The sequence below is a fragment of the Taeniopygia guttata genome, chromosome 2 (assembly GCF_048771995.1).
Source record: "Taeniopygia guttata chromosome 2, bTaeGut7.mat, whole genome shotgun sequence".
NCBI classification, from domain to species: domain Eukaryota; kingdom Metazoa; phylum Chordata; class Aves; order Passeriformes; family Estrildidae; genus Taeniopygia; species Taeniopygia guttata.
The window spans coordinates 53,588,752-53,615,870 of record NC_133026.1 but is presented as its reverse complement, the minus strand read 5'-3'; the positions used below and the strand labels follow the sequence as shown (position 1 = coordinate 53,615,870).

Genomic DNA, 27,119 nt, shown 5'->3' with positions numbered 1-27,119 from the left:
GGGTGTAACCTGAAAGTGGGGAAGAGTGCCTTATGGTAGAGGAGGAGCTTGTTATTTTACTGTGCTCTCCAATCCAGGTTGCAGAGTTGGGTTTTCGCCCCCTAGAACAGTGTCTGAGCATCATTAGGTTTTTCCACCAGCAGGAGAAAAAGATGATAGAGCTGAATGATTTTTTTTATGCCAATGTTTAAAAAATCCTATTACTAGTTACAGCCTGAAGCCAAACATGTGGAAACATTATGTATCTTTTACATAGGTAACTTCAATTAATTTTTGAGCAAATACAAATACATTCTCAGAAATAAGCATGTGAATTTGAGGGGAACATTTATTTGTTTATGTGTGTTTTCCAATAAATCAGAGTAAAGGTCTGAAAAGAAAAGTGTATGGAAACTGTAACTTGTATATTGTATCAGCACAAAATGGTCATGTACATGCTGTTACCACAAAATCATCGTGCTAGCAGAAAATGTTGCCATCATTTGATAAAATAGCATGTCTTTTAAAGAGATGGAAGTTATTAAAGTTTATAGAAAGTTTACAGAAAAGGACAACCACATATAACAGTCCAACATTCATTCCGTGTATTAGAGAAGCTTGCAGATAGCCTTCTGTTTGAATCACCCAGACTTTACAACTAGTGGGAGTTTCTGGTCATCGAGCAGTGCCTTTTAGCTGTGGGAACTGCAAGAGCTCTTTATTTTCTACTCTTCCCCTCATAGGGGAAGCCAGCTGGCTGCTGACAAAAATAGAAGCCCTTATCTGGTCAGTTTCCCTGATGTAAAGGCCATATTTGAAATGTACAAGTGCAGAACAGGACTTTGATGGCTTCCTAGAAGGAAGTATGACGGCTGATAGTTGTTTGCTGTATAAGTGCTCATGCTAACAGTAAGTCCTGAGAAAATAGCAGTTTCTTCCCTCAGTTTTTTTTCCTTCAGAGTTACTGACTAGAATATTTTATGGGATAGACCTAAATTTTTACTAACATCCAATAACGTAAATGCCATTTGATAAGCATACCAAATTTTGCTTACTTGTATTTGCTATTCAGTGACTTAGCATACTGTTTACTGAAGAGATGCAGAGATAGCAGAGCATTGCCTCTTCATTAATGTGGTTTGGTGAAGATCAGTTGCAGCTGTTTCAGTCTTAAACTTTACCTTATTTTGGGTGAAGAAAGCTTAACAGGATTAACCACTAAATAATTCTTTACTTTTTCCACCAGAGGGCAGATAAAGCTCGCTGATTTTGGGCTTGCTCGGTTGTACAACTCAGAAGAAAGGTAAGATACAATTACACTGTGAAAAACCATTCAGAAGTTTAATCTTGTTGCGTAACTTAGGAGGAACAGAAGACTGATTTAGAGGAAATGTTACTGTACTGTAATACCAGTAATTGCTTAGGAAAGTGAAAGAAATACATGTTGTCTTACACAGCATAAAACCACAAAAGTCTCTTTGTGCGAGTGTATTGCTTTTCCAGATGTTCTGGATAAATAATGGTAGAGACTGGCCATATATTGATTGGAAATTAACTTACAATGCTAAGTTTCTGGTCCTGTAAATCTGAGGTGTATTTCTTCTGTTGGTATACCAAAGATATTATTTAGGGAAAGCAAATTTTTTTTTTTTACTGGCACAAAGTATCATACAGTTCATATTCAATGAGCATGATTTTTTTGTAAGATTTAACTTCACATTTCAAGGGGTTTATTGTATTCTTTAGGCAGTCAGTGCTGTTGAATCTGCTGGAAACAGAGATAAAAGTTTAAATAAAAGTTATTCAGAAACTTCTTGTGACTTGTGCTTCTGTTGTTCTTGGCTTCATTATGCTTATACTCCAGGAAACAGGTGCACAGTTCTTATTATTAAGAACTTTAGTATTTATTTTGTAATGTAGTATTTGTCATGTGGAATTGACTTTCCAAAATCCAGGTTAAATGTTCACTACAGTAATATGTCCATGAGGTGGTTAGATACAGAGATGGCTGGATACCTGACCTTACTTTGATTTCTGCAAGTCTAATTTGAGAAATAATATCCATAATGTTAGCTTTATGGATTTATTGTTTTCTACACAGCTCTTAGGTTGTTGATAAGTGTGTTAGCAGCATTAGTTTCACTGAACTATTGTCTCAGAACTCTTATTTCAGGAAAATATGCTTAAGTACAGTTATGAAAACTGTTGATTATAAGAGCAAAGTGAAATAATCTTAAGTGTCTGCTAGCTTATTATTTTTTGGTTTGGATGTACTTAATAATAAAAGGATGTTATCATACCTTCTTGTTTCAACATGCACCAAACTGGCCTAATGGAAATTTTTTCCTCTGGTTTGCCATGTTTTGCTTGGGTTTTTGTAATGTCTGTTTTAAATTAATTTAAATTTTCTTTGTAAAACTCACTGTTCATTAAGGATTAAAAGTTCAAAGGTTCAGTGTCCTTATAATGCCAATAAGCCATTTTACTGTACATGAAACAGCAACGTTATTATGCCATTATGCATTAATGAAACCAAGATTAAGATTTAATTAAGCTATAACAGAATTGCCAGTTAAACTTGGAAGAATAATTAGAATCTGAGTAGATTTTTGGCAATTCTTTTGTCATTCATTTTCCTCCTGACCTGCAGTAACAGATATAATTAATGTATATCAACAAGTGTATAATAGCTGCTGTTTTTAATTCATGTATTTTGCATTTGGTTTACTGTTGTTTAGAATTTAATACTGTTTGAAAGGGTACAGAACTTAGCAGGGGCATAATGGGGAAGAAATAGAAATTTAAGTAAATTCCCATTGGTTGTTTTAGTTGTGCTCCTTGAAAATGTTATTCTGTAGATTTAACGTGTTTGGAGTAGGAGCTATGACAGATTGCATGACAAGTGTTCAAATAAAAACCACCATATACTAATACATATGAGAAATCTATCTGTAGAGACAGTCCATACGATGTAAACATTTCATAGGGAATGCTTGCTTCAGAGATAAATATGATAAATGATGGAATTGTTTCCAAAAATGTGCTACCATTTAAAAAGGAATTGGAGTTATGTACCTTAATGAAAGAAGGACTCAGATGATTTTACAGAAGTGATACCTGTACTACTAAGAATGCTATAAGAGCTTTTTAGGCTTCATTTATGGTTGTTCATACTTAATGTTACTCTTTCTGTTTGGAGTTACCTCGCATTGATAACTGAAAAAAAAAGTTTCACCGAGTGAAAAACTAGAAGAAACTGAAAGAATTCTGGAATAACTTTTAAAGCATCCTGATTGAAACAAAACCAAAATTGAACATCTCTTCTCTGCTTTCCATTTTGAACTGTTGATGCTGGAGTTCAGTCTGTGCACAAAAAAATGTGTGCCTGCATTAGTAGAAATCTTTGCTTTAGTGGGAGGATGGAAAGGATTATTCGCAGTGACCAAAATTTCTGGTTAGAGCTGTGGAGAATTAAAGATATTGTGAAATATAGGAAGATGCTAGAAGCATTCCAGGCTTTGGAATCAAAATTGGTGAATGATGCAGTTCCAGAAGAAGGCTTTTATCTCTTTTGCTCATAATTAAAGAGAGAAAAGTGACTTTTTTCTTTCTTTTTAAAGTGCTTGTAGAGGTCCTATATTTAGTACGGTAATAGCCAATAGGTGCCTGGAAGTTACTGGTTTTATCTAAGTGAGTCCTGCTCCTGAAATGACTGGCAATGTAATAAATATACAGTGTTGCTTTCTGAATAATAATGGAGATACACTATTTACATAGCATTAAGGTGGCTGTGTGGTTATTATTTATATCTTCAATCTGACTGTTTGTAGCCTTCATCAGGCAATTTGTTTGCTTTTGTGCAGCTACAGCTTTGCAGGACTAAAATTAAAAGAGAGTGGAAGATTGTACTGTTCTTAAACAGTATCACAGAAGTAAAGTCCTTAAGGTATCATTTTTTTCAGAAGTGTAATCATATTAAAATGATAGTCCTCTCTTTTTCCTCCTTCCAACAGCCGACCATATACCAACAAAGTTATTACATTATGGTATCGACCTCCTGAACTTCTCCTTGGGGAAGAAAGATACACACCAGCTATCGATGTCTGGAGCTGTGGGTAAGAGTTTGGATAGAAGCCTAGCAAGGATAAAAACAAGCCAAAAATAAAGTTTCTATCATTCTGTACTGAAAACCATAATGATGGAATTTTGCTAAACTGTTTTACAGCTGTATCCTGGGTGAACTTTTTACAAAAAAGCCAATATTCCAAGCAAATCAAGAACTTGCTCAACTGGAACTCATAAGGTAACTAGCAAGCACTGCTACATACATGCCTCATAAACTGACAGGTTTCTTTTCTTAGTGTTAAAATCTGAGATAATACATTGCAAATACTTGCAAGTGCTCAGTTACTGCCCTAAGTGAGATGTTAGAGGTTTTGAGGGGCAGTTAACACGAGTGACTGGCACAGACATAAAGGGTTTTCTGAGTGTTCTGTGTTCCTAGCAATGTACCTTTGACAAGTAAGATGGGTTTTTGTAGAGTAGCTGGAGTTGCCTATTACTAAAATTGTAAAGAGAGAGTAATCAAAATGCCTGCAATTTTTAAGATGATGTTGCAACTTCCTTGCAGCAAATCAGAATGAGAACGTGGACAATAATAAGGACAAGTGGGATTTGGGAGGTAGCAGGTATTTGGCATGCTGCTGGCCATGAGTTCTTGTTTCAAGCCTACCATGTACACACCTTAGCTTTATTACTTTTGTGGGAATATTGCTGTTCCTTTACAAACTGCCGGACATTTGGTGGAGATGAAAATTCTATTTCTTTGTTCTGAATAGATCATAGAATGATAAGCATTTTAACTCAGTAGAACCAGAGCATCTTTTTCTTTCCATTTATTCAGCAAGCAAAATCTGCTTTTTGACTCTGATGTCATAATTGACATTGTAAATGAGGAGAGGTGTTCTTCCTAGAAACAAGGGGGAAAGGGAGTGAGTCCTACAGAACTTACAGAAAGTGAACAGTAAATGGTCAAATCAACTTACTAAAAGTATTATGAAATTATATACTGAGATATTTTTCAAAAGAGATTGAACAGTAGCATGCTTCTGTGTAATGTGCTATTAGCTGGCCTGAAAAAAATGAAGGTTTTAGGTGATGCAAAGCAGGTCAGTGGTCGTTTTTGGAATAAGAATTAAACTCATGAGTTTGGGAATTTGAGTCATTTAAACTCATGAGTTTTGGTTTTGAGCACTAGGTGGCATTGAAGCACATGAGAATGAGTAATTAGAAGTTTTTCTTTGTGTTTTACATCTGGTACAAAACTAAAACTTTGTGATGTCCTTCTGCTGGAAGCTTCTGTTTGTAGCTCATTTCTTGTCTTCACTGATGCTATGCATTTTTTGCTGTTTGAACATAATATATCAGTTTTATGAACATTTCTGCTGTGATCATGTTACAGTCAACAATTCTACATTTGTCTTTTCAAAATTTATTAAACACAGAGCTGAAGTACATTCTGATAGTAAGAGATTAATTATTTTAATTTGCCCTCCTGAAAATTACATACACTAATCAGTGTAAAGTCAGATTGGTTTGCATAGCACCTAGGGCATAAATCATTAGGTCTCTTACACTAACCATTTAAATCTTATGAAAAGGAGGGTTGACCTAGGGAAATGTATTTGCAAAATGTCCTTTTATGACTGTGTGCATGAGAATTTGAACCCTTGCATATATGGAAATACCTTATTAGTTCTTCTGCTCAGAAGCGTGGTGTTGATCAACTTGTACTTAGCCATAGGAAAAAAGGATGGCGATGGAATGTGGGGCATAATAGTATTGGCAGCTCTGTTTCTGGAGGTAGATGAGGCTTGAGGCATAAAACTCATAACTGAAGTAAAAAATACAGAGGTTTTCTAGTGATTTGTGCCTTTAGGACATACTGAATGTTTTTTTCTCTTAGGTCTTTAGCATTAAATAAATTCTCAGTGAAAACTGCTTTTTCAGCTATTTGGTATATCTTTCTTCAGTGGCATTGGGAGCTAAGGACATAAAAGTTACTCTAAATGTAGGCTATACAGTTTTTCTAGTCAGATACCTGGACAACTCTTCAGATGTAATTGGTTACGCTTTTGAAAACATTTGTGTAGAGGATGTTTGGGCTGGACTGAGGCAGAAACAGTAAGTTTAGTCTGTGTGGGGTGATTACCCTTTGTACACAGTTCACCATTATTTAATGGTGTTGGGCATTTGACAGTGGAGAAATTTTAGCTAAAAATAACCTGAACATGAAAATTGAAAATTATTTTTGTTTTCACTGTACTTGCAAGAATACAAATGACAGCTGTGCTCACTTGTGGTTTTGGATCTCATACCCTTTTTTCCCTTCTTTTTGGTACAGCCGAATTTGCGGAAGTCCTTGTCCAGCAGTGTGGCCTGATGTTATAAAATTAGCTTATTTCAACACAATGAAACCAAAGAAGCAGTATCGTCGAAAACTGAGAGAAGAGTTTGCTTTGTAAGGATGAAGAATTAGTTTAGTCAACTGTAATAGCATTAAGTTTTCCCAGAGACTTTATGAACTTCCGGAGAACGAGCATAGATCAAGCGTAAAGAAAAATGCCTTTAGATTCTTGTCCTTCCCATGATACCCACAAAGCTTGTATTAACCCTTATTTAATAGGAGCATCAAGAGGAGGAAAGAAGGCCCTAAAATTTCAGCCACCTGTCAGCTTTCACCTAAGGAAATATTTTTTTGGTACACCTGCTTGTTGCCCTGTCCAAAAAACAGCTCAGAGTACTTAATTGTTTTTATTGATAAAACTGGCTACAGCTTAATACGTAGTCTGTTTAACATTAGTCTTTTGTGTCATAAACTCATTCAACACAGAGGAGTTACCTGAACCATGTGTTCTAAAGTATTACCATTGGACTAGTTTTGTGCATATATCACAAGTGACAGGTATGGAAAACAGCTGTTAGCTTATTTTAAGGGGGTTGTTCCCCTCCTTCAGGTGCAGTGGGTTTCAAGAGAAATGCGTCATCCTGTTCATACTAATGAGACTAACATCTTTGAAGCAATAGAATTATTGTCTATGAATCAAGCCAAAGTCTGGTGGTAAATTTCAAAATGTAAAAATACAGTCTTGGCTTTAAAATGTGAACGTGGTTTTTTGTAAGTACAAGGTTTCAAGCAATGAAACAGCAGAAGGGGAAGGAAGCTTGAGTTACGTGATAGCACAGGTAGTAAAAGGTGAAGTCTATTTCTGCCTCTTACTATCAAGCTCAGGTTGTGGGTATGTTTTGTTAGTATATAAGTTACCTGAGCACTTAGTGATCATACTGGAAGGGATGTGTTCATTAAAGTTTTTCACAGATATGTGTGATACAAAATAAAGATGTGACACTTTCTTTGTTTTGCACTTTTGTAGCATCCCACCAGCTGCATTAGATTTATTTGACTATATGCTTGCCCTGGATCCCAGCAAGCGCTGCACGGCTGAACAAGCTCTTCAGTGTGAGTTTCTGCGAGATGTGGAGCCATCTAAAATGCCTCCTCCAGAGTAAGTAATTTCCACTGGTAATGCTACCTTTAGGAAGTGTGAACATGCACTGATTTCAATAAGTTTATTTTGGCTCAGTAAAGGAGATGGTGGCAGAAATGTTGATGTATACAGTTGTTGAAAGGTGATTCTGTAGTAAGATGCTTGCGTAGCTAAGTGTCTCATAGATATCAGAGTTGGTTTGTCATTCCTAGAACTAATTATTGAGTTACTACCTCTAAAGAAAATACTCTTCTATGAATGTTTCTACTACTTAAAAAGCATAATTTTCCTGTTATCTTACTTTATCAGAGTCTACTTTTTCCAGGGATTTTGAGATCCTCCATGAATCTGAATTGCTGTCTGATGATAGAATGACAGTAGGTATAGAGTTCCTGACAGTTAAAGTGAAATGCAATGAATTGTTTCATGAGGCAGATGAGAGCCTTGGTTTTACAGGCAGGAAAAATAAAATTGTGCAGCTTTGTTCCTATCAGTTTCTCTAGAGGAAGTGTATTGCAATGTCCTGTAGGATTTTTGCAGTGACTTTGCAGTCATTTTAATCAGTACAAATCATATTGGAGCATGTCCTAAGGAAAACAATGAAAAGGTACTAGAGAATCTGCAGGTCTCATTCTTTCCTCAGTATAGCTGTCAGAACATAGAATCTATGATACTGTTTGAGTAGGCAGCCTATATTGACTTCTTTTTATCTAAGGATTTTTTAATCTAAGGATTTTATTAAAAATCTTTTTAGACTTAGCTGTTATATACACAAGGTTGTTATACAGAATCACAGAATGGGTGAGGTGGGCAGGGACCACAGTTTGTCATCTAGTCCAGCTTCTGTCCTTAAGCAGGGTCATCCCAGAGCACATGGCACAGGATTGTGTCCAGATGGTTTTTGAGTATCACCAGTGAGGGAGACTATAACCTCTCCGGGCAAACATTACTAATGTTCTGAAACATGAGCCAAAGAGGTTTCATTGCCTGAATATAACTATATCACTGTGTGAAAATCAGAAATGAGCAGTTTCAAGCTGCTTGCTGAAGTTTCAAAACCACTTGTACATGTAGCATGTAGCATTTTGAAGTAAGTGAATGGGAAGATCATCTTTTCTTCAGGGATGTGGTAATGCATTCATTCTAGAAACCGATACATGGAAATTCAAAACAAACTAGTCACTAGTGTCCTTTTAATAATTAGGAGGAACCACACTTAGTTCTGGCACACCACAGGAAAGTGTTGACTGTTCTCTTGAGAGACTGAAGTTCTGTTCTGGGAAGGAGCAGCAGTTCATCCAAAGAAAGTGACATGCTGATTGGAAGGACCATAGGATACTTCTGACAATGAGTTCTTGCTTCCAATTGTTTTTCAGAAAATACTTGGCAGGTGGAGGGAGAGAATAAAGGAAACAGTTGTCATAATTGCCTTTCCAGTGTCTCTTGTCATTTGTTGGCTAATTTTTCCGTGTTTCTGGGTGACAGAACTGCTAAGACAGTTAATACGTAATAGGAAAATATAAACCATTATTTTTACTGCCCAGCTCAGTATTTCTGTGGGTCTTTTTGTTCCTCTGGAAATCAGAACTGAGATGCCTGCAGGGAGCTGTAATGGAAGGACAGAATAGGTGGCAGATAAGTTTAGTAGGAGAATTTTGCCTCTGCATTCATATGTCTTACATAGGATATCCCCTTGTTCTTCCTGGTATCCCATGTTTGGTAGTGTCAAGTGATATTTATTCATACAACTTATTTCTGCAACGTGTTCCTTCTTTTCTCCCTATTTTCTTGGTTGCATGAGCTGTACACTATAAACTAGATAGCCATGTCTGTTACTGTGGACAAGTATGTGACCTAATGACTCAGCAGTACTTTTATAAGCAGACAGAAGGACCCTGAAAAAAATACTTTCATATTGATAACTTAGTTATTAGGTAGTATGCAAGTTGTATACTTCATAGCAACTGTGCAGTATTAGTTTTGAAGTTTTGAGTTACAGATAATACAAATAATTAGGAAAATAATTCTCATTTTAAGCTACTTTTACCCTTTTTCTGCCAGAAGGAGATGTGCTTCTGAAAGAGGCACTCAGTAAAGAATTTTCAACCAGAAAAAGCAGGTCTGAGATTTTGCTGGCTTTTGAATGTTTCCTGATGTATTTCTGGGTTCCAGTAGGTTCACCTTTCAGAAGTTACATTATGTATAATTTAAGTGTTTTTACCAGGATGATTAAAAAAAAATTAAAAATAGGAATTAAACTGATTATCTCCAATCATTCTTTGCAGCCTTCCTTTGTGGCAGGATTGCCATGAGCTGTGGAGTAAGAAACGCAGAAGACAGAAGCAGATGGGCATGACTGATGACTCTACAGCAGCTAAAGTCCCTAGGAAGGATCTGTCTCTAGGCATGGATGAGAGCAGAACCAACACCCCACAAGGCATGCAAACTTCTTCCCAACTCAAAACTCAGGGCAGCTCTAGTGTAGCACTTGGTCAGTAATATTTTCAGTTCTTATAATTACCTACTACTTGGATTGCACCTCTAGAAATCTTAGATGTTACTTGCAGAGTATTGGCGTCTCCTGGATTCTTGAGGGAGGAACGGTATTGTAAGTTTAATCTTTCTTGCAAAAAATTTGCCTTTGCTTTTGGAAACATAAGTGTTCCTTTCCAGTTTTACTTAACTTTTCAGCCTGGTCAGAGCAACTAATTGCTCTGTATTGAGAGGGGATTTTAGCTCTTGCTAATCTATGATTCTTTCATAGTTTCACAAGCCAGTGGCTGTTCAAAGTTTCTCACAATCTCCATAGAGGGTTGAGCTTTATTGGTATTGATAAACTGATCAGAAGACAGTTTAGAACAATTGTAATTTCAAATGGAATAGATTCCATCTGCATATTATGTTAGTCTTCAGCTTTTCAGGTGTTGGGACTAAATCAAGTTGTAAAAAAAGCCAACAACAGCAAAAAAAAACTAACACTGAAACTAACCCTCAGAAGCTGGTATCACACATGAAGTATCTGCCTTTGTGAATTGTGCTACCAGTAATTCTGAAACTTTAACAAAGTATCTCACTTGAGACAAATTTTACAAATATAACAAAGTTATGGTTCCATTGTGGAGGGAATTTGAGATACTCAGCAGTTAAGTGATAGTTCTTACAAAATATGTAGAAATACAAATAGTAACAACAGCAAATAGATACCTGTAACTTTAATATTAGACTATTTTTGAATGTGCAAAGTAAGCATAAATCCTATGGCACTGATAGAGGAATTCAGCTAAAAAACACAGTTTATGCATTCATAGCAGCTGACAATTCTATCATCTTGAGTCAAACCTTAATTTAACAGTAGAGCAGAGCTCCAAGTGTTCTGTTCAAAAATACATTGAAAGTAGTTATTTTGATCATATTTTATTGCACTTTATTGCCTTTTGCTCCATTCAACCAGCTGCAAGATTCTGCTAATCCATATGTTTAGGTTGAAGTTTTGGCAGCATTTTCAAGAATGACTTTCTGTAATTTTTTCTCCCATCAATGAAACTACATTAGAAGTTTAAAGAGTCCAAAGGATAGTTATCTTTATGCTTTTATAACATAACAGCTTGATGAGAGATTACTATTAGTCATTAATAGTGACTATGCAAAAAAACCAAAGCAAATAGACAAGGAATCATTCAGACCTATATTGCTGTTTACCCATATGTGCACAGAAAAATATGTCTAGATAGAAAAGAAGACAATTTAATTTTCAGTGACACATAGAGGCATTTCCTGTATTAAACAAAAACTTCTGGAAGCCATAATGCACCTTAAATAATATTATTAGTAAGACACATTATATAGCTCCATGACCAAATACATGCTCTACCCAAAATTCAACATTTGTTTCTAAGCACCCTAAAAGGAGAAGTTAAAAAGACATTGTATCAGTTGCTAATGTTCTGATTCATGAGTGGGACCCCTGGTTATTGCATTTTGCAATTTAACAGGAACCGTTCAGACCTCAATAATTTTGTTATGACAGATTTCCCAGAATAGAGTTTCCTGTTAGAATGAACTTAAAGCTAACCAAAGAGTATGGAATAGGTAGATTAGTTTCCCTGTTTGGCATTTTTCTGATGAATTTTCATTGAGAGTCTGATAAAAGTTATTAATGTTGAGTGTACCATCCTCAGATGTGACAAAATCTTCCGTTAATCACAACATCTGAGTGAGAGTCAGCATAAGGCATAGAAAATTGTGATTTATTTTTTTGTATTGCTGAATAGAAGATGGATTATATTCATATAGATACAAAGCAGTTTTGAAGTCCCTGGATTCTGCTTAAGTCAGTTCCAAGTCCTCGTATCTTGCTGCACATCCACAAGTAGGACTGTGGATTTTGTAGCACTTTCCAGCCATGCTGTTCTTAAATCTTGCAAGGCAAATACTTAATATTTGTATTTGTTATGCATGGCTTCTAATCTGCTATGAATTACTATATTGGCAAGATAGCACAATGGCAAGGATAAAAGAGAAATGAATGTGTTTGTGCTGACCTGGGTTAAGAAAAATTCAGAGTTTAGCCAGCTTGCTCACACACTCATTTTCTAATTTTTAACTGCTTTCTTCTCTAAATCATTTGCTCACAGGGCACATTACAATCCATACTGCTTCACTTCTTTAAAAATAAATTGCCACAATGAATATCAAAGTAGTTTTTCAGCTTCAAACACCCAAACTTCCTTATTCATATTCCCTGTATCATCATAATCGGCTCTGATTTGTGGTAAACTCCATCTAATTGAATTAACTATATATTATCACATATTTCCTGCTACTGAGTGATTGACTTCTCCTTCAAAGTCAGCATTGACTTTTGCATTTGTACTGTGAGCTCCTAGGCCACCTAGAGCCAGGTCACTTGGGCAGGTGTTAAAACCGAGATGCTGAATTAGAATGGGCTGGAATATGACTGGAAATGGATTTTGCAGATGGCTACTTTTTAACAAAGGGTTATGATATGTCAAAGATAAGAAATTTTATGGGGGTTGGAAGTCTTACAGCTGCCTAAAGCAGGTGGCCTTAAGCCCTAACTTAGTTATATTGTGGAAAATTGAGCTCTAGCTTGGTGTTTTTCCATCTGTCTAAGTGCATGTGCGCACTTCATGGAAGTCACTTGTTATGTCGGATCTTACTGTTCCATTTCCTATGGAAACTCCCCAAAGACAGTTAATATGTAAAAGCATTCCATTTCTGTGTTGTCCAAACCCACGCTTTGCCAGTTGTGTCAGCCATGCTACATTAACCTTCTTTTGAGTTTCTGAAATATGCCAGTTCTAAATAATACTTAAAAACACCTTTTTTGTCTTTAGCAAAAACAAGCACTGGACAGCAGTTAAACCAGAATGAAGTGGCAATCCTGCTAAACCTGCTACAGTCTAAAACAAGTGTTAGTTTGGCACAGTTTGCCCAAGTATTGAATATTAAGGTAAACCCAGAGACTCAACAGCAACTAAATAAAATAAATCTTCCTGCTGGAATTTTGTCAGCAGGTGAAAAACAGTCAGAACAGCAGCAGCAGCCACCGCCACCTCCGCCACCACCTCCAGAGCAGGAGCCCCTAAAACAGCCGACGGTCACGCAGCTCCCTGTGCCACCTGCTCAGCTGGGTCAGCCTAAAGTGGAGACTGATGCTGCCCAGGCAGCTGTGCAGAGTGCATTTGCTGTTCTGTTGTCTCAGTTAATAAAGGCTCAGCAAACAAAGCAAAAAGATTTTGTGTTGGAGGAGAAGGAAAATGGATCAGGAAATGAAATGTCATTACAACTCAGGCAGCCTCCAGAGCCTGCCACTCCTGTGTCTGTCAGCCGGGACGACATGGAATCTCCGGCACCTGGCTACCCACATCTGATCAAATCGTTATATATGTCTGCAGGTACTGAAGGCCTTTATTGCTAACTAGCACATACCTGAAGCACTGGGGATGTAATAGTTTGGGAGTAGAGAATTAACGTGTTTGCCATATGAATCTGTGTGAGTACAGGAGATTAAATTGATTTGGTCACATTTTAAGTCTGGATCAGAGAATTTGTCTCTTAGTTTAACAGGCACTGTGCAGACAGAGCAAGCAATAACCAGCCTAAGAGGTGCAAAAGTATTAGTGAGGAAACTGAACATTATTGTGGGGTTGGGGTTTTCTTAGTGGTGAGTGTGGTGGTGAAGACAGTCTTTACTAGCAGATGCATGGATGTAATTCGCCAGTTTTGACTGTGTTTAGGTAAAGCTTATTTTGGTGAGACAGTATTTTCTTTTGGGTTCTACTGCTAAGTAGAGCAGTTCCTTAGTGTCAAATTCAGTAGTTACCTGTAACTGTCACACACACGGCTAAAGGTTTCCATTGACGTATAGTAGTGGCTTCTGTAGTCTTCTCACAGTTTAGAGCTCTGTTCATATTTTGGCTTGCAAATTCAGGGTTATTATCGTGGTTCATATATTATTTTGTGGTGTTTGCAGCTGTTGAAAGAAATATTTTGAAGTGCTTTGGGAATGTTCTTGGAGGGTTTGGGGGGGGGGGTGTTGAGAGGTGTGCTTTTTATTTTGTGTTTATTTTAAACCTCGAGTTTTGCTGTTCTTTGATAGGGTGACCCCTTGTCCTGGGAGACTTCTGTCCCTATCTGTGAATCTTTCTTGATCCTTTGAATTTTTAGTGTTTGTGTTGCTTGCATTTTGTCCTGGTTGGTTGCTTTTTCTGTGGTTTTTTTCAAGGAGCTTGTACTGTTTTTCTTTAACTGACTGCTTGATAATCTTACTTTAAGGAGTAACCTGCATTATGCTCCTGAAGCAAATGAACTGTTGCCAAATTTTGTCCAAAATACTATAACTACTGACAAATTTAACTAATAAATTAATTAGAATTGAAGTTAACAAACCTCTGTGTTTTTCCAGGAAGGAGTCCTTTTCTTTCTGGTCCTGTTACTTGTATACTTTTATTCCAGAGCTCTTCTTTTTCATCTTCTTAGGTCAAGAGGATTTGGTTAGGCAGTCTGAGATGAGGCTTATGAACCGAACACCTGAGCAGGAGCGCCCTCGGATCCTGCCTCCGGACCAGCGTCCTCCTGAGCCACCGGAGCCTCCACCACTCACTGATGAAGACCTTGATTATCGGACAGAGAATCAGCATTTGCCTATAAGTAACTCTTCAGGAACAGATCCTCACGCAGGAGTGAAAGCAGCTCTTCTGCAGCTGCTGGCTCAGCATCAAGCTCAGGCAACAACGGAGGAGCCAGTACAAACGAGTGTGGATTATCAGGCTAGAGACTCCTATGTAACAGGCCCAGACTACAAGGATAGCTTTGGCTCATCATCCTTCTCATCTGCCTGTTACAGCACTAGTGATGGAATAGGAAGCGGATCATCAGGAGTATTAGAAAGGAGGAGTTTCCTTGGAAACTCAGATATTCAGTCTTTGGATAACTACAGTACTGCTTCATCTCACTCTGGTGCTGCCCCTCCTCCATCAGCCTTTCCAGAATCCTTTCCCAGCTCAGTAACTGGTTACAGAGACATTTACCTCAATGCTGGCCCCATGCTCTTCAGTGGAGATAAAGACCATAGGTTTGAATACAGCCATGGCCCAATCCCAGTTTTAGGGAGCAGCAGTGATGCTTCCACAGGGCCAGAGAGTGCACACTCTTTGCCCACAAAGATGCACAACTATAGCTATGGAAGTAATTTACAGGAAAATCCCACTGGCATCAACCACATGCATGGACAGACTTGGACTTCTCCTGCCCAAGGACCTGGCTATTCCCAAGGATACAGGGGACACATTAGCACATCTGCAGTGAGAGGGCGAGGCAGAGGATTACCATATTGAGTATCTGTTTTTCCTCAGGCACATCATTTTTATCTGGAAAAACTTCTTTTTCTCCCCTAGCTGCAATTTAAAGCAGCAGTTCAACAGACTTGAATAATGTTAATTCAACAGCTTTATTTTTATGTGGAAAAGGGTCTTGCATACAGTAGAAAAAAATTTAAAAATGCTTACAACTCATGCTGTCTAAAAACTAGATGACTTGATTGTACATGTTCACAAACTCTAGTTCTGACTTTTATTTTGTATTTTGGCAGTTTTAAGTGGATGCTAAATTTAGGGACATCAGCTTTTTATGGCACTCTTTCAGATCTTCTGAACTATGCACATTTGTGCTTTTTTTGTAAGTTTGGACCAACTTTTATGTAAAAAGAATGAAATTTTACAACAATCAAAGCAGGGCACTGATTTATTTGGTATTTTTCTTTTTACAGAACTACTTTTAGTCAAAGGTCACTGTCAGTCTTTGCACTGCTTTCAGTGTTATTGTGGAAGGTGTACTTCGTGCTCATTTCAGATAATAAAACACAACCTTTCTCTTGATGCAAAATTTTATAAATATTTGGTCAACTTTTTTTTTTTCCCAAGAAAAAAAGGGTGTTCTGGTAAAATGTTCTCTCCATCTCCCACGCTTGTTTGTATAAAAACTGTTTTACTTGAATGGTAAGTGCCTTAACATGTAAGCTTAAGGTCTGCAAAAATTTGGAAGTACTTCATAGGTCGCTGTGAACATAATGCCTAAACCTAGGTAATTAAAAAGAGAATTCAGATAATAATAAGAAACGCAAGCAGGTCATAATCTTGTGGTGTTTACTTCACATGGGCCAGTTACTTAGAGACCTGATTTTACCTAGATAAAATTGTAGTTTCCAAATTGAACTTCATGAGAAACGTTGAAAGTGAGGTGAAGAATGAAGAGTGTAGTGTTTCCTCAGCTCCCTGTTGGAGTTGTATTAAGTGTTTTAGTTCCTCTGCCAAATGAACTATACTTTATATGTTCTTACCAAGTGATTAAATAGTTTTTTTTTCTCTTAAATGTCAACAGCAGTAATTTCTTTACTTTGTGTTAAAAGCTGACACTGTTTGTCTTTTTACCCCAAGTACTGCATTGTAGGAAGTAACCAAAGGAAAAATTACCAGTGTTTAAAGCAATGGCAAAATGTTTGACACTAGTTGTAATTCGCTGTAAACTTGTGATTGTGCCAATTAATTGATTTTATATCTGCTATCCACAGAACATTTTAATATTGGAATTGAGTGTCTCGGAACAACTAGGATTATTATAGTTAAAACTCCCAAGAGCCACTCCTCATACTAATTACAACTTCCAGCATGGTTTCTTTTTTTTTGTTTCCTCTGACAATAAGTAGTCTCCTGCAAAGAGGAGGTATGGTTATATTTTGCCTGTACATAAAAAGATGTCTTGAAAGCCCATATTGGAAACAATTTTCCAACTGATTATCCAGTTGACAAATCGGTACCTTATGTAATTGAGTGTTTAAAAACTACTTTTTAAAAAGTAAAATTTCTACTTACACAAATGTCTTGTCAATGACTTTTTGGATTTTCAGAATAGAAGCCAAAGCTGTTGGTGTTTAGTTTTAATTGAAAATCCTGACTCATATATGGCTAATTCCCACACTGTAGAGCATGGAGAAATTCCCTTCACTAATTCTGTGTGGTGTTTGAGGATCTGGCAGATGAGGAATGGAAAGAGTCCTGCTGCTTACACTGTCCCCAGGTCTGGCAGTTGCCCTCACTAGACACAGCAGGAAATCCTGCCACCTGAAAATAAAAGTGGCCAGGACCAATTTTAAAGTGGCCAGGTCAGAAACAAATAGTTACAACCTGAATAGTCTGTGCTTAAGAAAGGCAAAAGCTTCATGGCATTCATGACAGTGCACTGGACTGTTTTTTTCCTTGAGTAAGGACATCCCCATAGCATTTTTATGCTAGTAAAATTTTAAAGACAAAAAACATTAGTGTCTTTTAGATACGGACTGTGTCAGCTAAGGCTCTTTGTTTACTAATCTTTAAAAAAACCCAGACCCACAAATGTAGACACAGATGGCTTTTTTTTTGTTTTGTTTTGTTTTTCCTAGAATAAAGCTTTCAAAGCTTATCTGCACTTGATTTTGCTAAAGATGTGCACTCTGGGGTTACCCACCTGCACTGAAAGTGTAACTGCAGACTGTAGTTGGCTAAAAACACAGGTAAGTTCAAATGGAAAATCTCAGAGAACTAAATTAATTGACTTGCAATACAAAAATACAAGGAAGAAGTTGTGTCTCCTACCTTCCCTTTTGGACATAATTTTTCAAGTCATTTAGTTAGCTTCATTCAATGTAGAGAAGTTGGTCCCCTCTGCATCTGTAAATGAGTGTGCAGTTTGCTTATGGGCTGGCAGTACTTTTAGATATTGTTCTACCAAAATGGATTTCAGTCTTTGGCCATGAAAAAAACCCCAACAGGCCCAGCACAATTAATCTTGACTTTGAGGAGAGAGGAGGTGCAAAAAGCAATTGACTTCCAGAAACAAAACTCTGTATGCTGTACCAGATGAATACTGTACAATGGCATTTTCCCAATTTAAGGATTACTAGCCTGTGACTTTGAACACTGTATTTGTCTGGGACAACAGTGCTGGGATAATTTGGAGAGAAAGTTAATATATTTCTATATGTGATAACTAAAAAGTTTGCCTGCTCTGCTGTCTAGGGTATCTTGGCTCTTTGCTGACACCTTTCCTCCTGGGCTGTTGCAAGTGTAGAGCTCTGCCCTTGAGGGTGTGGCAGGAGGATTGGTGCCTGTAGCCTTTCTCCCCTATGTGGAACTGTGTCTGGGCAGTTAGCAGCTAGGGAACTGCCTGGATCTAAGGACAGTAGAGGAAAAAACCACATTCAATTGTACTGGACCTGTGTACTACCTGTCAACATTTCTTTTGAATTCAATCACATGACGAGGTGCTTATGGCAGCATTTTACCCTTATGTGTGAACTCCACTCAGCAGAGTCTGTACTAGTTTAGCATTTTACATTATGTGGCTCTTGCATTTTTGATACAGTAGTAGACATTCTGAAAACAGCGTTATTTTTCTGTGGAGCCATGGCTTTTATTACTTTCTCCCTCATTCCTTTGGGTTTATGTTTTCTGTGCTGCAATTCCAAAGTGAGCTACAGAGACCTGGATACCACATCGAAAAGTAAGTGTTGTGTGTTTGTATTTCTAAATAAATGTAGTGAAATACTGTAATAATGGACTATCAAATAGCAAGTACTTCATTATTGATATTAAGTCGTCTTTAGCCATACCAAGAGGAAGAAAGCAAGTACAACTGGACTGCACATGACTATGACTTAAAACACTTAAGACTATTATTATGCTTAGATTCAGCCAAAGGAAAAAGAAACCACTTTTATGGATCACTAGTTGTCGTTATCCTGAACAGAATGAGCAGTGCTAGGGAAGAGCTATAAAAATGCATGTATCCTTAAATGCTATTTTAATTTCTTGGAAAAATAATTTCAAAATAGCAAACTTCTGTATTTTCTTGTGTTTCCATAAAATGTGGTCTCTTAAATTTTCTCCATCCCACAGTGGTGTCAGGTGCTTTCTAGAAGCAGAGGCACTAAGTGCCATGTTTTAAGTTCTTACGGTTTTGAGCGCTCTTCTCCTTTTGCTTTCAGTTTTGGTGAAGTTTACAGTTGGATGAGTTTAATAGATAACTGTGTGGTAAAAACTGAAGTAACACAGGATACCTCTTGTCTGCAGGCAAATTAGGTCTTGGACCATGAATTCTCTTTCTGAGAGAGAAGAATGTCAGACATACTACTTGCATTCTTTTAGTTAATAAAACATGCAAGTGTTTTTTACATACAACATTTTTCCAGTCTGTTCTGTTATTTTGGTTTTTACATGAGGAAATTTTGGCTATTACCCTTCTTGAGAGTTTTTGGATGTTCTGTATTCGCAGAATATGTAATGAAATTGAGGAATCACCAGAAAATTTATTTGAATTCTATATTTAAAAATAAAATTACCTTGGGTTGACTTAAAATCAAATTAACTTGCTTATCAGGGTGAAGAAACTTTATTGCAGGAGTTATTTCGAGACAACTTAATTTAAAATAAATTGTTATGCTTCAGCTTGCTTACTCTTTGTTATTTTAAGCCATTTGTATATAAAATGTATTGTGCGGCCTGTAAATAAAATACATGAAAATTTAAGTCTTTCCTTGTTTTCCCTCTCTGATTGTCAAATGGTATTTCAAAAGAACATTGGGTTAAACTGAGAGTGTTTTCAGTGTATTGAAATTCTGCAAGTTATTAATAGAACTCATTTACTGCTCCAGTTGTGTTTCAAAGGAGCCCTGCAGGGCCTGGCACTGTGAGCCTTTGCTGGCAGTGTGGATGATGTGGGAGCAGAGCATCCCTTCAAGCACTGATGGTGCCTCAAGAGCAGCTGAGTGCGTGTGGGACAGGGGCTTTGCCAGCTGAGAAGCTGCTCCTTCAGCACCTGTCAGCTGCTCAGGATGGTAGCGATGGACAATATGACATTTTTTCTTTGCAGTGTCCAAGCAGAGGTGAAGTGAATATTCTCCACCGCTGTCTCTTCAAAAAGGATGCTGTGCCTGTTAGACCAATGGGAAATCAAACCCAAAGAGCCAGGTATTTTCCGTGTCTGATGAGACACTGTGAACTGAGCCTGGCTTAAGCAACTGTGCTTTGCATGCCTGAGCCTTTTCTCGGTTTTTTCCTACTGTATTAGTTATCTAATGAAACCTTTTGAATCTTTCAAAAAATGTTATACCTCCATCCAAAAATATGGCACTTGCTGTTAACTTCCGTTCTTTTAAACTTGAGGTTGGGCAGAGTGCTGCTTCATCATTTGTCTTTGATAAGGTCAATAGATGGACAGTGAAAATGCAGTTGGAAGTTACAGGGGCCAGCAGGAGTTACACAGGTGTCATTTGACATTAGGCTGACAAGATGTGTAGCTGCAGCCCAAAACACCTCACTCTGGAAACAATATTTTGGTGACAGCTGCAGTTAAAGCCTGACCTTCAGTTCTGGTGACAAGCTCAGGCTGTATTTCACAGGGTGTTGACTTGCATATAGCAGATCTGGCATTTGTGTATAACCAATTCTAGCTGTCTGCTCAGTTTTTCTCATGAAAGGTGCTATTGCAACTCATAACAAAATTGGCTCTGGTTTGTGTTGGAGCATGAACCTGAAATGGTTTGAGAATGGTGCGGCATCTGTGTCATTGAGCTCTTACTGCCCTATGGGTAACCAGCTGTGCAGTAAGGTACCAGTAATAATGGCAGTGGGATCGGCATGTCAGTAGATATCCTCAGCTGCAAATAGCATCAAGTGAAAGAGGAGATACGCAAGTAACTGCAGAACAGCCTGTAGCAATAGGGAGTAAGGAATGGATCTTTGAAATTGGTGGCAAGAGAGGAAACCGGTCCTTTTGTCAAAGCCATGAATTACTGCCCTGCTAGCTTTAAAGAACGATGCAGTTTTACAGAAATTTATTTTAAATTACCTGAACCAGGATTAGGTTGCTTCTATTTGTAAGGAATGCCTATAAAACCTCACAGGCCATCTGGATGAACAGGATTAGAGCTACCAAACTCCCCCACCATGTGGAAGAAAATCAAAGTTGGAGCATTTTGCAGTTGCAGTAAACATGGGCAGAGAACTTCATTTGACAAATGTGGGTAACTTGTTTTTGCCAGTCAGCTGCATTCACCTTGATGGAGCTTGAGGGTTTTGCTTTTAAAGTTGTTTATTTGCTATGGCTGCTTATTTTGGGCTTTTTTTATTGCGTATGGAGGGAAGGCACAGTCAGAGAAACTTTGAGAGAGGAACTTTTCTTTTTCTTCAGTTAGAGCAGCCCTTACCAATAGGCAATATTTGGATGACTTCACACAGCACAGCTTATAACTTGGTAGCTTGATGGAATAAGTGGCTAGTATTTGACTTGTGCAGATGTCTCTCTGCTGTACTCCCTCCTGCATGCTAGGCTGTGGTATTAATCGCTAAAGGGCATAGCTGGAAGCAAGTGTTTAATGTGCAGTAATGTCTAACACAGGTAGACATTACTGCACAGTTTTCTTTCCTCTGGCAAGTTCTTTTCAGACCTGTTTTACAAATGTGTAAAGCATGTCAGGAGGTTCCATCATGGGGGACAGCACTCCCTACAGCCTTTCGAGGATCATGAATTTGCCCAGGTGGCCATGGTCAAGAAGCACTGATGTCTGCTTGCCCTGCCTTTGGGCGCCTCTCTGAGCACCAATGCCCTAAGAGCTGCCGGTGTCACTTTCTCTCCTTGCTCTGTCTTTAGGTCACCCTGAGAAAGGAATGGGCTGCACAGAGAACTGAACAGAGAAGCCTGACTTGAGGAGGTGATTTTTCCTGAACACAAGTAAGGAAGAGATCATTCCTTTTTTGTTTTCATTCTCCTTCATCCTTACCAACTGCAAAAAGGATCTACAGGAATGGTTTCAAGCAAGACCTGGTTTAGTAGTGTTTTGTTTTGGTTTTTTTAATTTTATGTTTTTCTTTACTGGTATTGCCCTTCAAAGAGTGTTTGGGTGTTAGAAACTGCCTGAAAATCAATGTAGGATTGAGAAACTGGGACTTCTGCTTTGCAGCTAACCCAGTAGCAAAAAAATACATGGAAGTTACAGAAGAGGAGCAGGCCATTCCCTGCCTTCCTGCACTAGAGCTAGAATTAAAACATATCCCCACACTGGAAAACAAAGGATGATGTGCACAGCAGACAAAAACAGCAGCCAAAGTATCCATATGCCGTCCTGTAACCTTTCCTGCCCCACAAATACTCTTGAAAACTCATGTCATCCCTGGGCTGGAGCCCTTGCCCTCAGGAAAAGGAAGGCAGTGGACCTTCTGACTGCACAGGCACTTTCCTGCTTTCTTTGCAGAACAAAGACTAATTGTGAGCAGTTTTTTTAATCCCATTTTTTATAAAAATTGTTTGTCAGGGGGAGGGGGTAGGGAATGGACTAAGAACTACAGATGCCATGGGAAATGAACAGGAATCTATTAAGGCTGTATATGAGTAGTAAATAATCGTTCAAAACTTACCTGCAGATGCTTTGGCAATTCCACATCAGGAAAGTATTACTCTAAACTGGAAGATTTTAGAGGCTATATACATTTTTCTCCCCAGACTGTTTCTTGTTATGGATTACAGATCCTGCTGTGAGACTTCCAAGCAAGCCTATATGGTTATGCAAGACAGTGAAACAAGACATACAGGTAGTACTAACAATTTTTATTTGCAAATGGTACTTGCTGTGACAATGCTGCCTTTTGGGGATAATGGTAAAACAGCCAACAAATTCAAGAGAACTTTGCAGACCAGTTCTATCAGAAATTCAACCTTATTTCAGCTTTTAGCATCAGGTGAATTGGAGATGACCTTCTCCTGGGAACTCCAGCTTGGGTTTGGGTATTTCTTGCTAATCTCAACTGTTAGAATGCAAATTGTTTCTTTGTATCCAGTGAAACATTAAGTGTCTGTCATTTGTTGCTACCTTGCAACCTCTTCCATTGTTTTTTTGGGTTTTTTTCTCTTTTTCACTGCTCAGTCCTGTATTAAGATTTCAGTATTATGGAGCTTTTGTATTGTAAAAACTATTACACAATGCCCTTCATTATGGGAAACTGTAAATCCAAGCACTGAATAAGTATTTCCATCAATTGTATTGCATTATTTGACATGCAGTCCGATATGAGGTTTCTTCCTATCTTGACTAAAGTATGTTTCTGTCTAAATACGTCATCCACATGACGTGTTTGTGGTGGCAAGAGCAGAAGGGGAGTAAGGAGCATCCAGAACTAAATATGGTCACTGTGGTTCATAATAAAATAAGGGAGCTGGTCATTTAAATTTAAGTGAAATCATCAATTTCCTCTACAGAATTTGGGAGAAAAATGCTACGAGAATGAGAGGGATCAGTTATATTGAGTAAATAAAAATAAAAATGTTTAAAGCCTTCTGACAACGTAAGAGGCTGCAGCTAATAGGAAGAAGTCAGGATTCAAATGCAGAATAGAAAGAACATCAAATATAGATGCTTCACTGATACTCAATTTGAGGGAATCTATTTCTCGTGTTTTAAGTGTGATGGATATTTAAAACAGCTCCTGCTATAGGAAATGGTGATAACTGGCCAAGTTTCTACACAGTGCAGAGACAACAGCTTGACAAGACAATATTAATGTGAAAAATGCAAAAGCACTTGCTTTGCCGTGCAAAGTGTTTAACAGGACATGGGCTCCACCCTTTCCAAGAAACCACCATTTGCTTGTGTAATGCCTTGACACATCGTTATAACTCAGCTGAAGAATTTCACAGGACAGGAGAGAGAACACATCCACAGCAGCATTATTAAATTTGTCAGCACATAAACAGACCCAACAAATGGGATTCAATTTCTTATTGGTAGGATGCTCCAAAGTGCACCGGGAAAGCTGGCAGCTCCTACTGTTCTTCAGAGCAGTTCTAATACTGTTCCTAAATGGGAAGGCAAAAGCTGCCCCAAGCTGTCATTGAGCACTCTGTGGGTAGTCATAAAAAGCAAGAAATTGGGTTTGTAACTCACTTATACACCCTGTGTTTTGCAAAGCGTCATGTACATCATGTGAAGTATTACATATTGCTGGAATATAAATTCAGCATTTGCCAGCTTGACCACTACTAGAAATGCATTAACAGTTTTAGGCTTAATTTTCTGTAGCTTTTAAAAAATAAAATGCATGAAAAGACTTATAATTATGGTGATAGCTCTATGCTTTAGAAAGTGATGATGTCACTTAAAGCTCCTGTCCAAAAAGAGTCCCCAACCAAAAAACCCTTCAGGACCTGTAACCCCAACTCTGGAAATCAATTTGTGGATTATTTTTCTGTTCTGAAGCATGGAAAGTTTATTACAATACATTTTATATTACTCTCACAATTGGCTTTCTGACTCATTAATCTGGAAAGCTGAACCACAGGAGATTGAGAGAGCAGGTGCTGCACCAGCTTAAGCATCAATCAGTTATGAAGATACTGGTCATTAAAAAAAAAAAAGGTCTTGTTAAATTAATGCCTAGTGAGCTAAATACTGATTTGCTCTATGATAATTTTTTGAGAATCTTCCACTGGAAGGGGCTATGCTTCTGATAACAGCATAAATAATTTCCATATGCAGTGAAATTCAATAGAGTAAATATTTCTTTTCTAAGGAGATTGTGACCTCCATTGCTATGGTGTTGTGAATGAAAACTTAAAACTATTATCTTAGGTTGAAATTGTTCCTGATGTCGATGCAGATTTTAGTTTAGACTAAGGATGAAAACCAGAACCCCTGTTAACTTCAGCCGGGATTTCCATTTAATTCTCCAGTGTCAGAATTTCCCTTTTAAATAATGTTGGGGGTTTTTAGTAAAACCACCTTCCATTAAAAAATTATGTATAATTTGGCATACATATTTTGGCCATGGAAGACTCTCTCCTGGGAGAGAGTGAAGCACACAAACATGCAGGTTATCAAAGAATTCGTGGAAATTCTCATCTGTTCCAAGTCCTTGAATGCTTATTCTTTTGTTAAGAGCAATGTTTCTGAGTCTATTTTTATTCTCTACAGTTGATTTGAAAGGTGCTTGAGGAAAGTAAGGAGTTTTTTTCAGAACTCTATCAGAATTTGGAACATTTAATTAACAGTTATAGCAGAGAGTGAGAGAGAGGCTCACAGAATTACACAGCTACCACATATCATTACCATGTGTTGGAAAGCATGGCTGACTTTCTACTGGCATCCCTCTTCCCAGGAAAGCAATGCATTTGAAACTTGATCTGAAAATGTTATTGATTAGGGAATGCAGTAGGGAGGGCAGAAAACATCAGGTTCTCTTCTGCCACCAAACAATTATAAGGCTTAAGAAAGACATCTCTTGCTATTCATTCATTTTCCCATATGCAAAATGTTGGACTAATAACGTTATCCCCTTTGAAGACTGATTTGATGCTTAATGAAATACAATTAATGTGTTGGTTTAGCTTTATATTTAAAGCAATGTTTACATCTGTAAGGTGAATTTTTGTTTAGCAAGATATAGGGATTAAAGCTCTTTCTACACCTGAGAATCATTATTCCCCTATTTGCTCAGGTCTTCCACATTTGCCTGTCTGGAGTAACAGAGAGGCAAAGTTAAAAGATGAGCTCTGATTTCTGAATCAGATATAAAGAGGTTGTTTGTACCTCCAAAGAGAAGCACAAGAGACGAAGAGACTTCCACTAAAATACCAGACTTTGCCTAGAAAACTTTGAGATATCAACTCTAGTTTAATGGTCTTCTTACCATAAGCTTATTGTACTTCACAATTTCCTTTACACGCTTAGGTTATATAAGAGTTTTGTCCACTTTTTATATGAAAAATAAATTTGGTTTGATACTATTTTCAGACAGAATGAATTGTATAATTAACTTCAAAGTTTAACAAAACTTGTAGCCAGAAGGTTCATGAAATATGTATGAGCCCCAGCACTTCATCTGCCTTTTTACTGGACAAAGGCATGGAGGGCTGGTGACTGAAAGTGGTCTGGTCTGGAACTCCCTCTGGGATTCTTTCTATCCTTGTGAATTTAAAATAAGGATGAAGTGACAAGCAGATGTCAGTGTTTACATGATTCCAGAACAGACCTCTCTGGAGAGGAGAGGGAAATTCCAACAAAAAGCTGTGAATTAACTCTTTCTGCCTGGGATACCATAAAGGCAAATCTTTAAATATTAAATGTCCTTTTTGTGGTTTAAACAAAACTGGTGGTTTTACATGGGAGTTGCCAGATGAGGTTCGGACATAACATTGAGGAGGATTTCACAGGATATACTTCTTTTTACCACCAACTGTTGGACAGTGAGATTTGGGATTTGACCAGAATCCATGCGGCATTTCTCAGTAAAAAGTGTATTTCACTTACTGCTTTAGTTTATGGATTCTGAAAAGGTCTGTATCCCATACCTCTTCACAACTAGAATCATCCAAGTTATTAATTTCACTCACTCTTTGAAACTCAGTATGTATAGATATTACTAGAAACTTTAAAACAAATTTTTCTTTACCATTTTGAAAGATCCTTAAAACTTGCAACTAGTAAAAAGAAATAACAGTAACCAAAAATTCAACAGGACCTCAGGACAAAAATAATGAAGCAGGAGTGTGAAAACTGCAGGCAGAAAAAGCAGCAGACATGTTACAGACTGAAGTACATTTGTAAATTGCTTTGCAATTGATGTTGCTACAACATTATAAAAAAGATGGTCATAGGCAGCTCCCGTTCTGAGAATCATTGTTGGAAAAACTCAACTGGAATTAACTTTCTCACTCCAGCCATCAGCAAGCTTAGTTTGAAACACATTTTACACTATTCAATCTTAATCTGTATGATTTGAGAACAGTTGTATTCACTTTGTCAGAACAAGGGGAACAGTGATAGTTCAGAACTGAAAAATCTTCTTGTGCTCTGAATCATAAATTAAATGTTTATTTTATAATAAATCAATACATTAAGAATAAAAAAAAATATGAATGGCTTAAGTCACCAAAGAGTGGAAATCTTTTAAGAGAGAAATATCTGGTTCAACTGAGTGTCAGCCACAGAAAGAATATTGGGAATTACTTGTGGAAAATGACTCCAGAGAAAATGCAGGGCTTGGCCAC

At 37.6% G+C, this 27,119-nt stretch overlaps 1 protein-coding gene across 4 annotated transcripts in view; it reads left to right on the top strand.

Moving 5' to 3' along the window:
- The window catches only part of CDK13 (cyclin dependent kinase 13), a 47,205-nt gene extending 27,596 nt beyond the window's left edge, over positions 1-19,609 (top strand). Inside the window, exons 7-14 of one of the 4 annotated variants that reach the window (XM_012571459.5) lie at positions 1,226-1,282; positions 3,993-4,094; positions 4,205-4,282; positions 6,383-6,499; positions 7,413-7,544; positions 9,812-10,017; positions 12,884-13,444; positions 14,529-19,609. In XM_012571459.5, coding sequence (XP_012426913.5) covers positions 1,226-1,282; positions 3,993-4,094; positions 4,205-4,282; positions 6,383-6,499; positions 7,413-7,544; positions 9,812-10,017; positions 12,884-13,444; positions 14,529-15,385 — 2,110 coding nt within the window. In that variant the 3' untranslated portion in view covers positions 15,386-19,609. The remainder of the gene's footprint in view (positions 1-1,225; positions 1,283-3,992; positions 4,095-4,204; positions 4,283-6,382; positions 6,500-7,412; positions 7,545-9,811; positions 10,018-12,883; positions 13,445-14,528) is intronic. The other 3 variants (XM_030265330.4, XM_030265331.4, XM_072925942.1) reach the window with 3 other exon arrangements.
- The last annotated feature ends 7,510 nt before the right edge of the window (positions 19,610-27,119 follow it).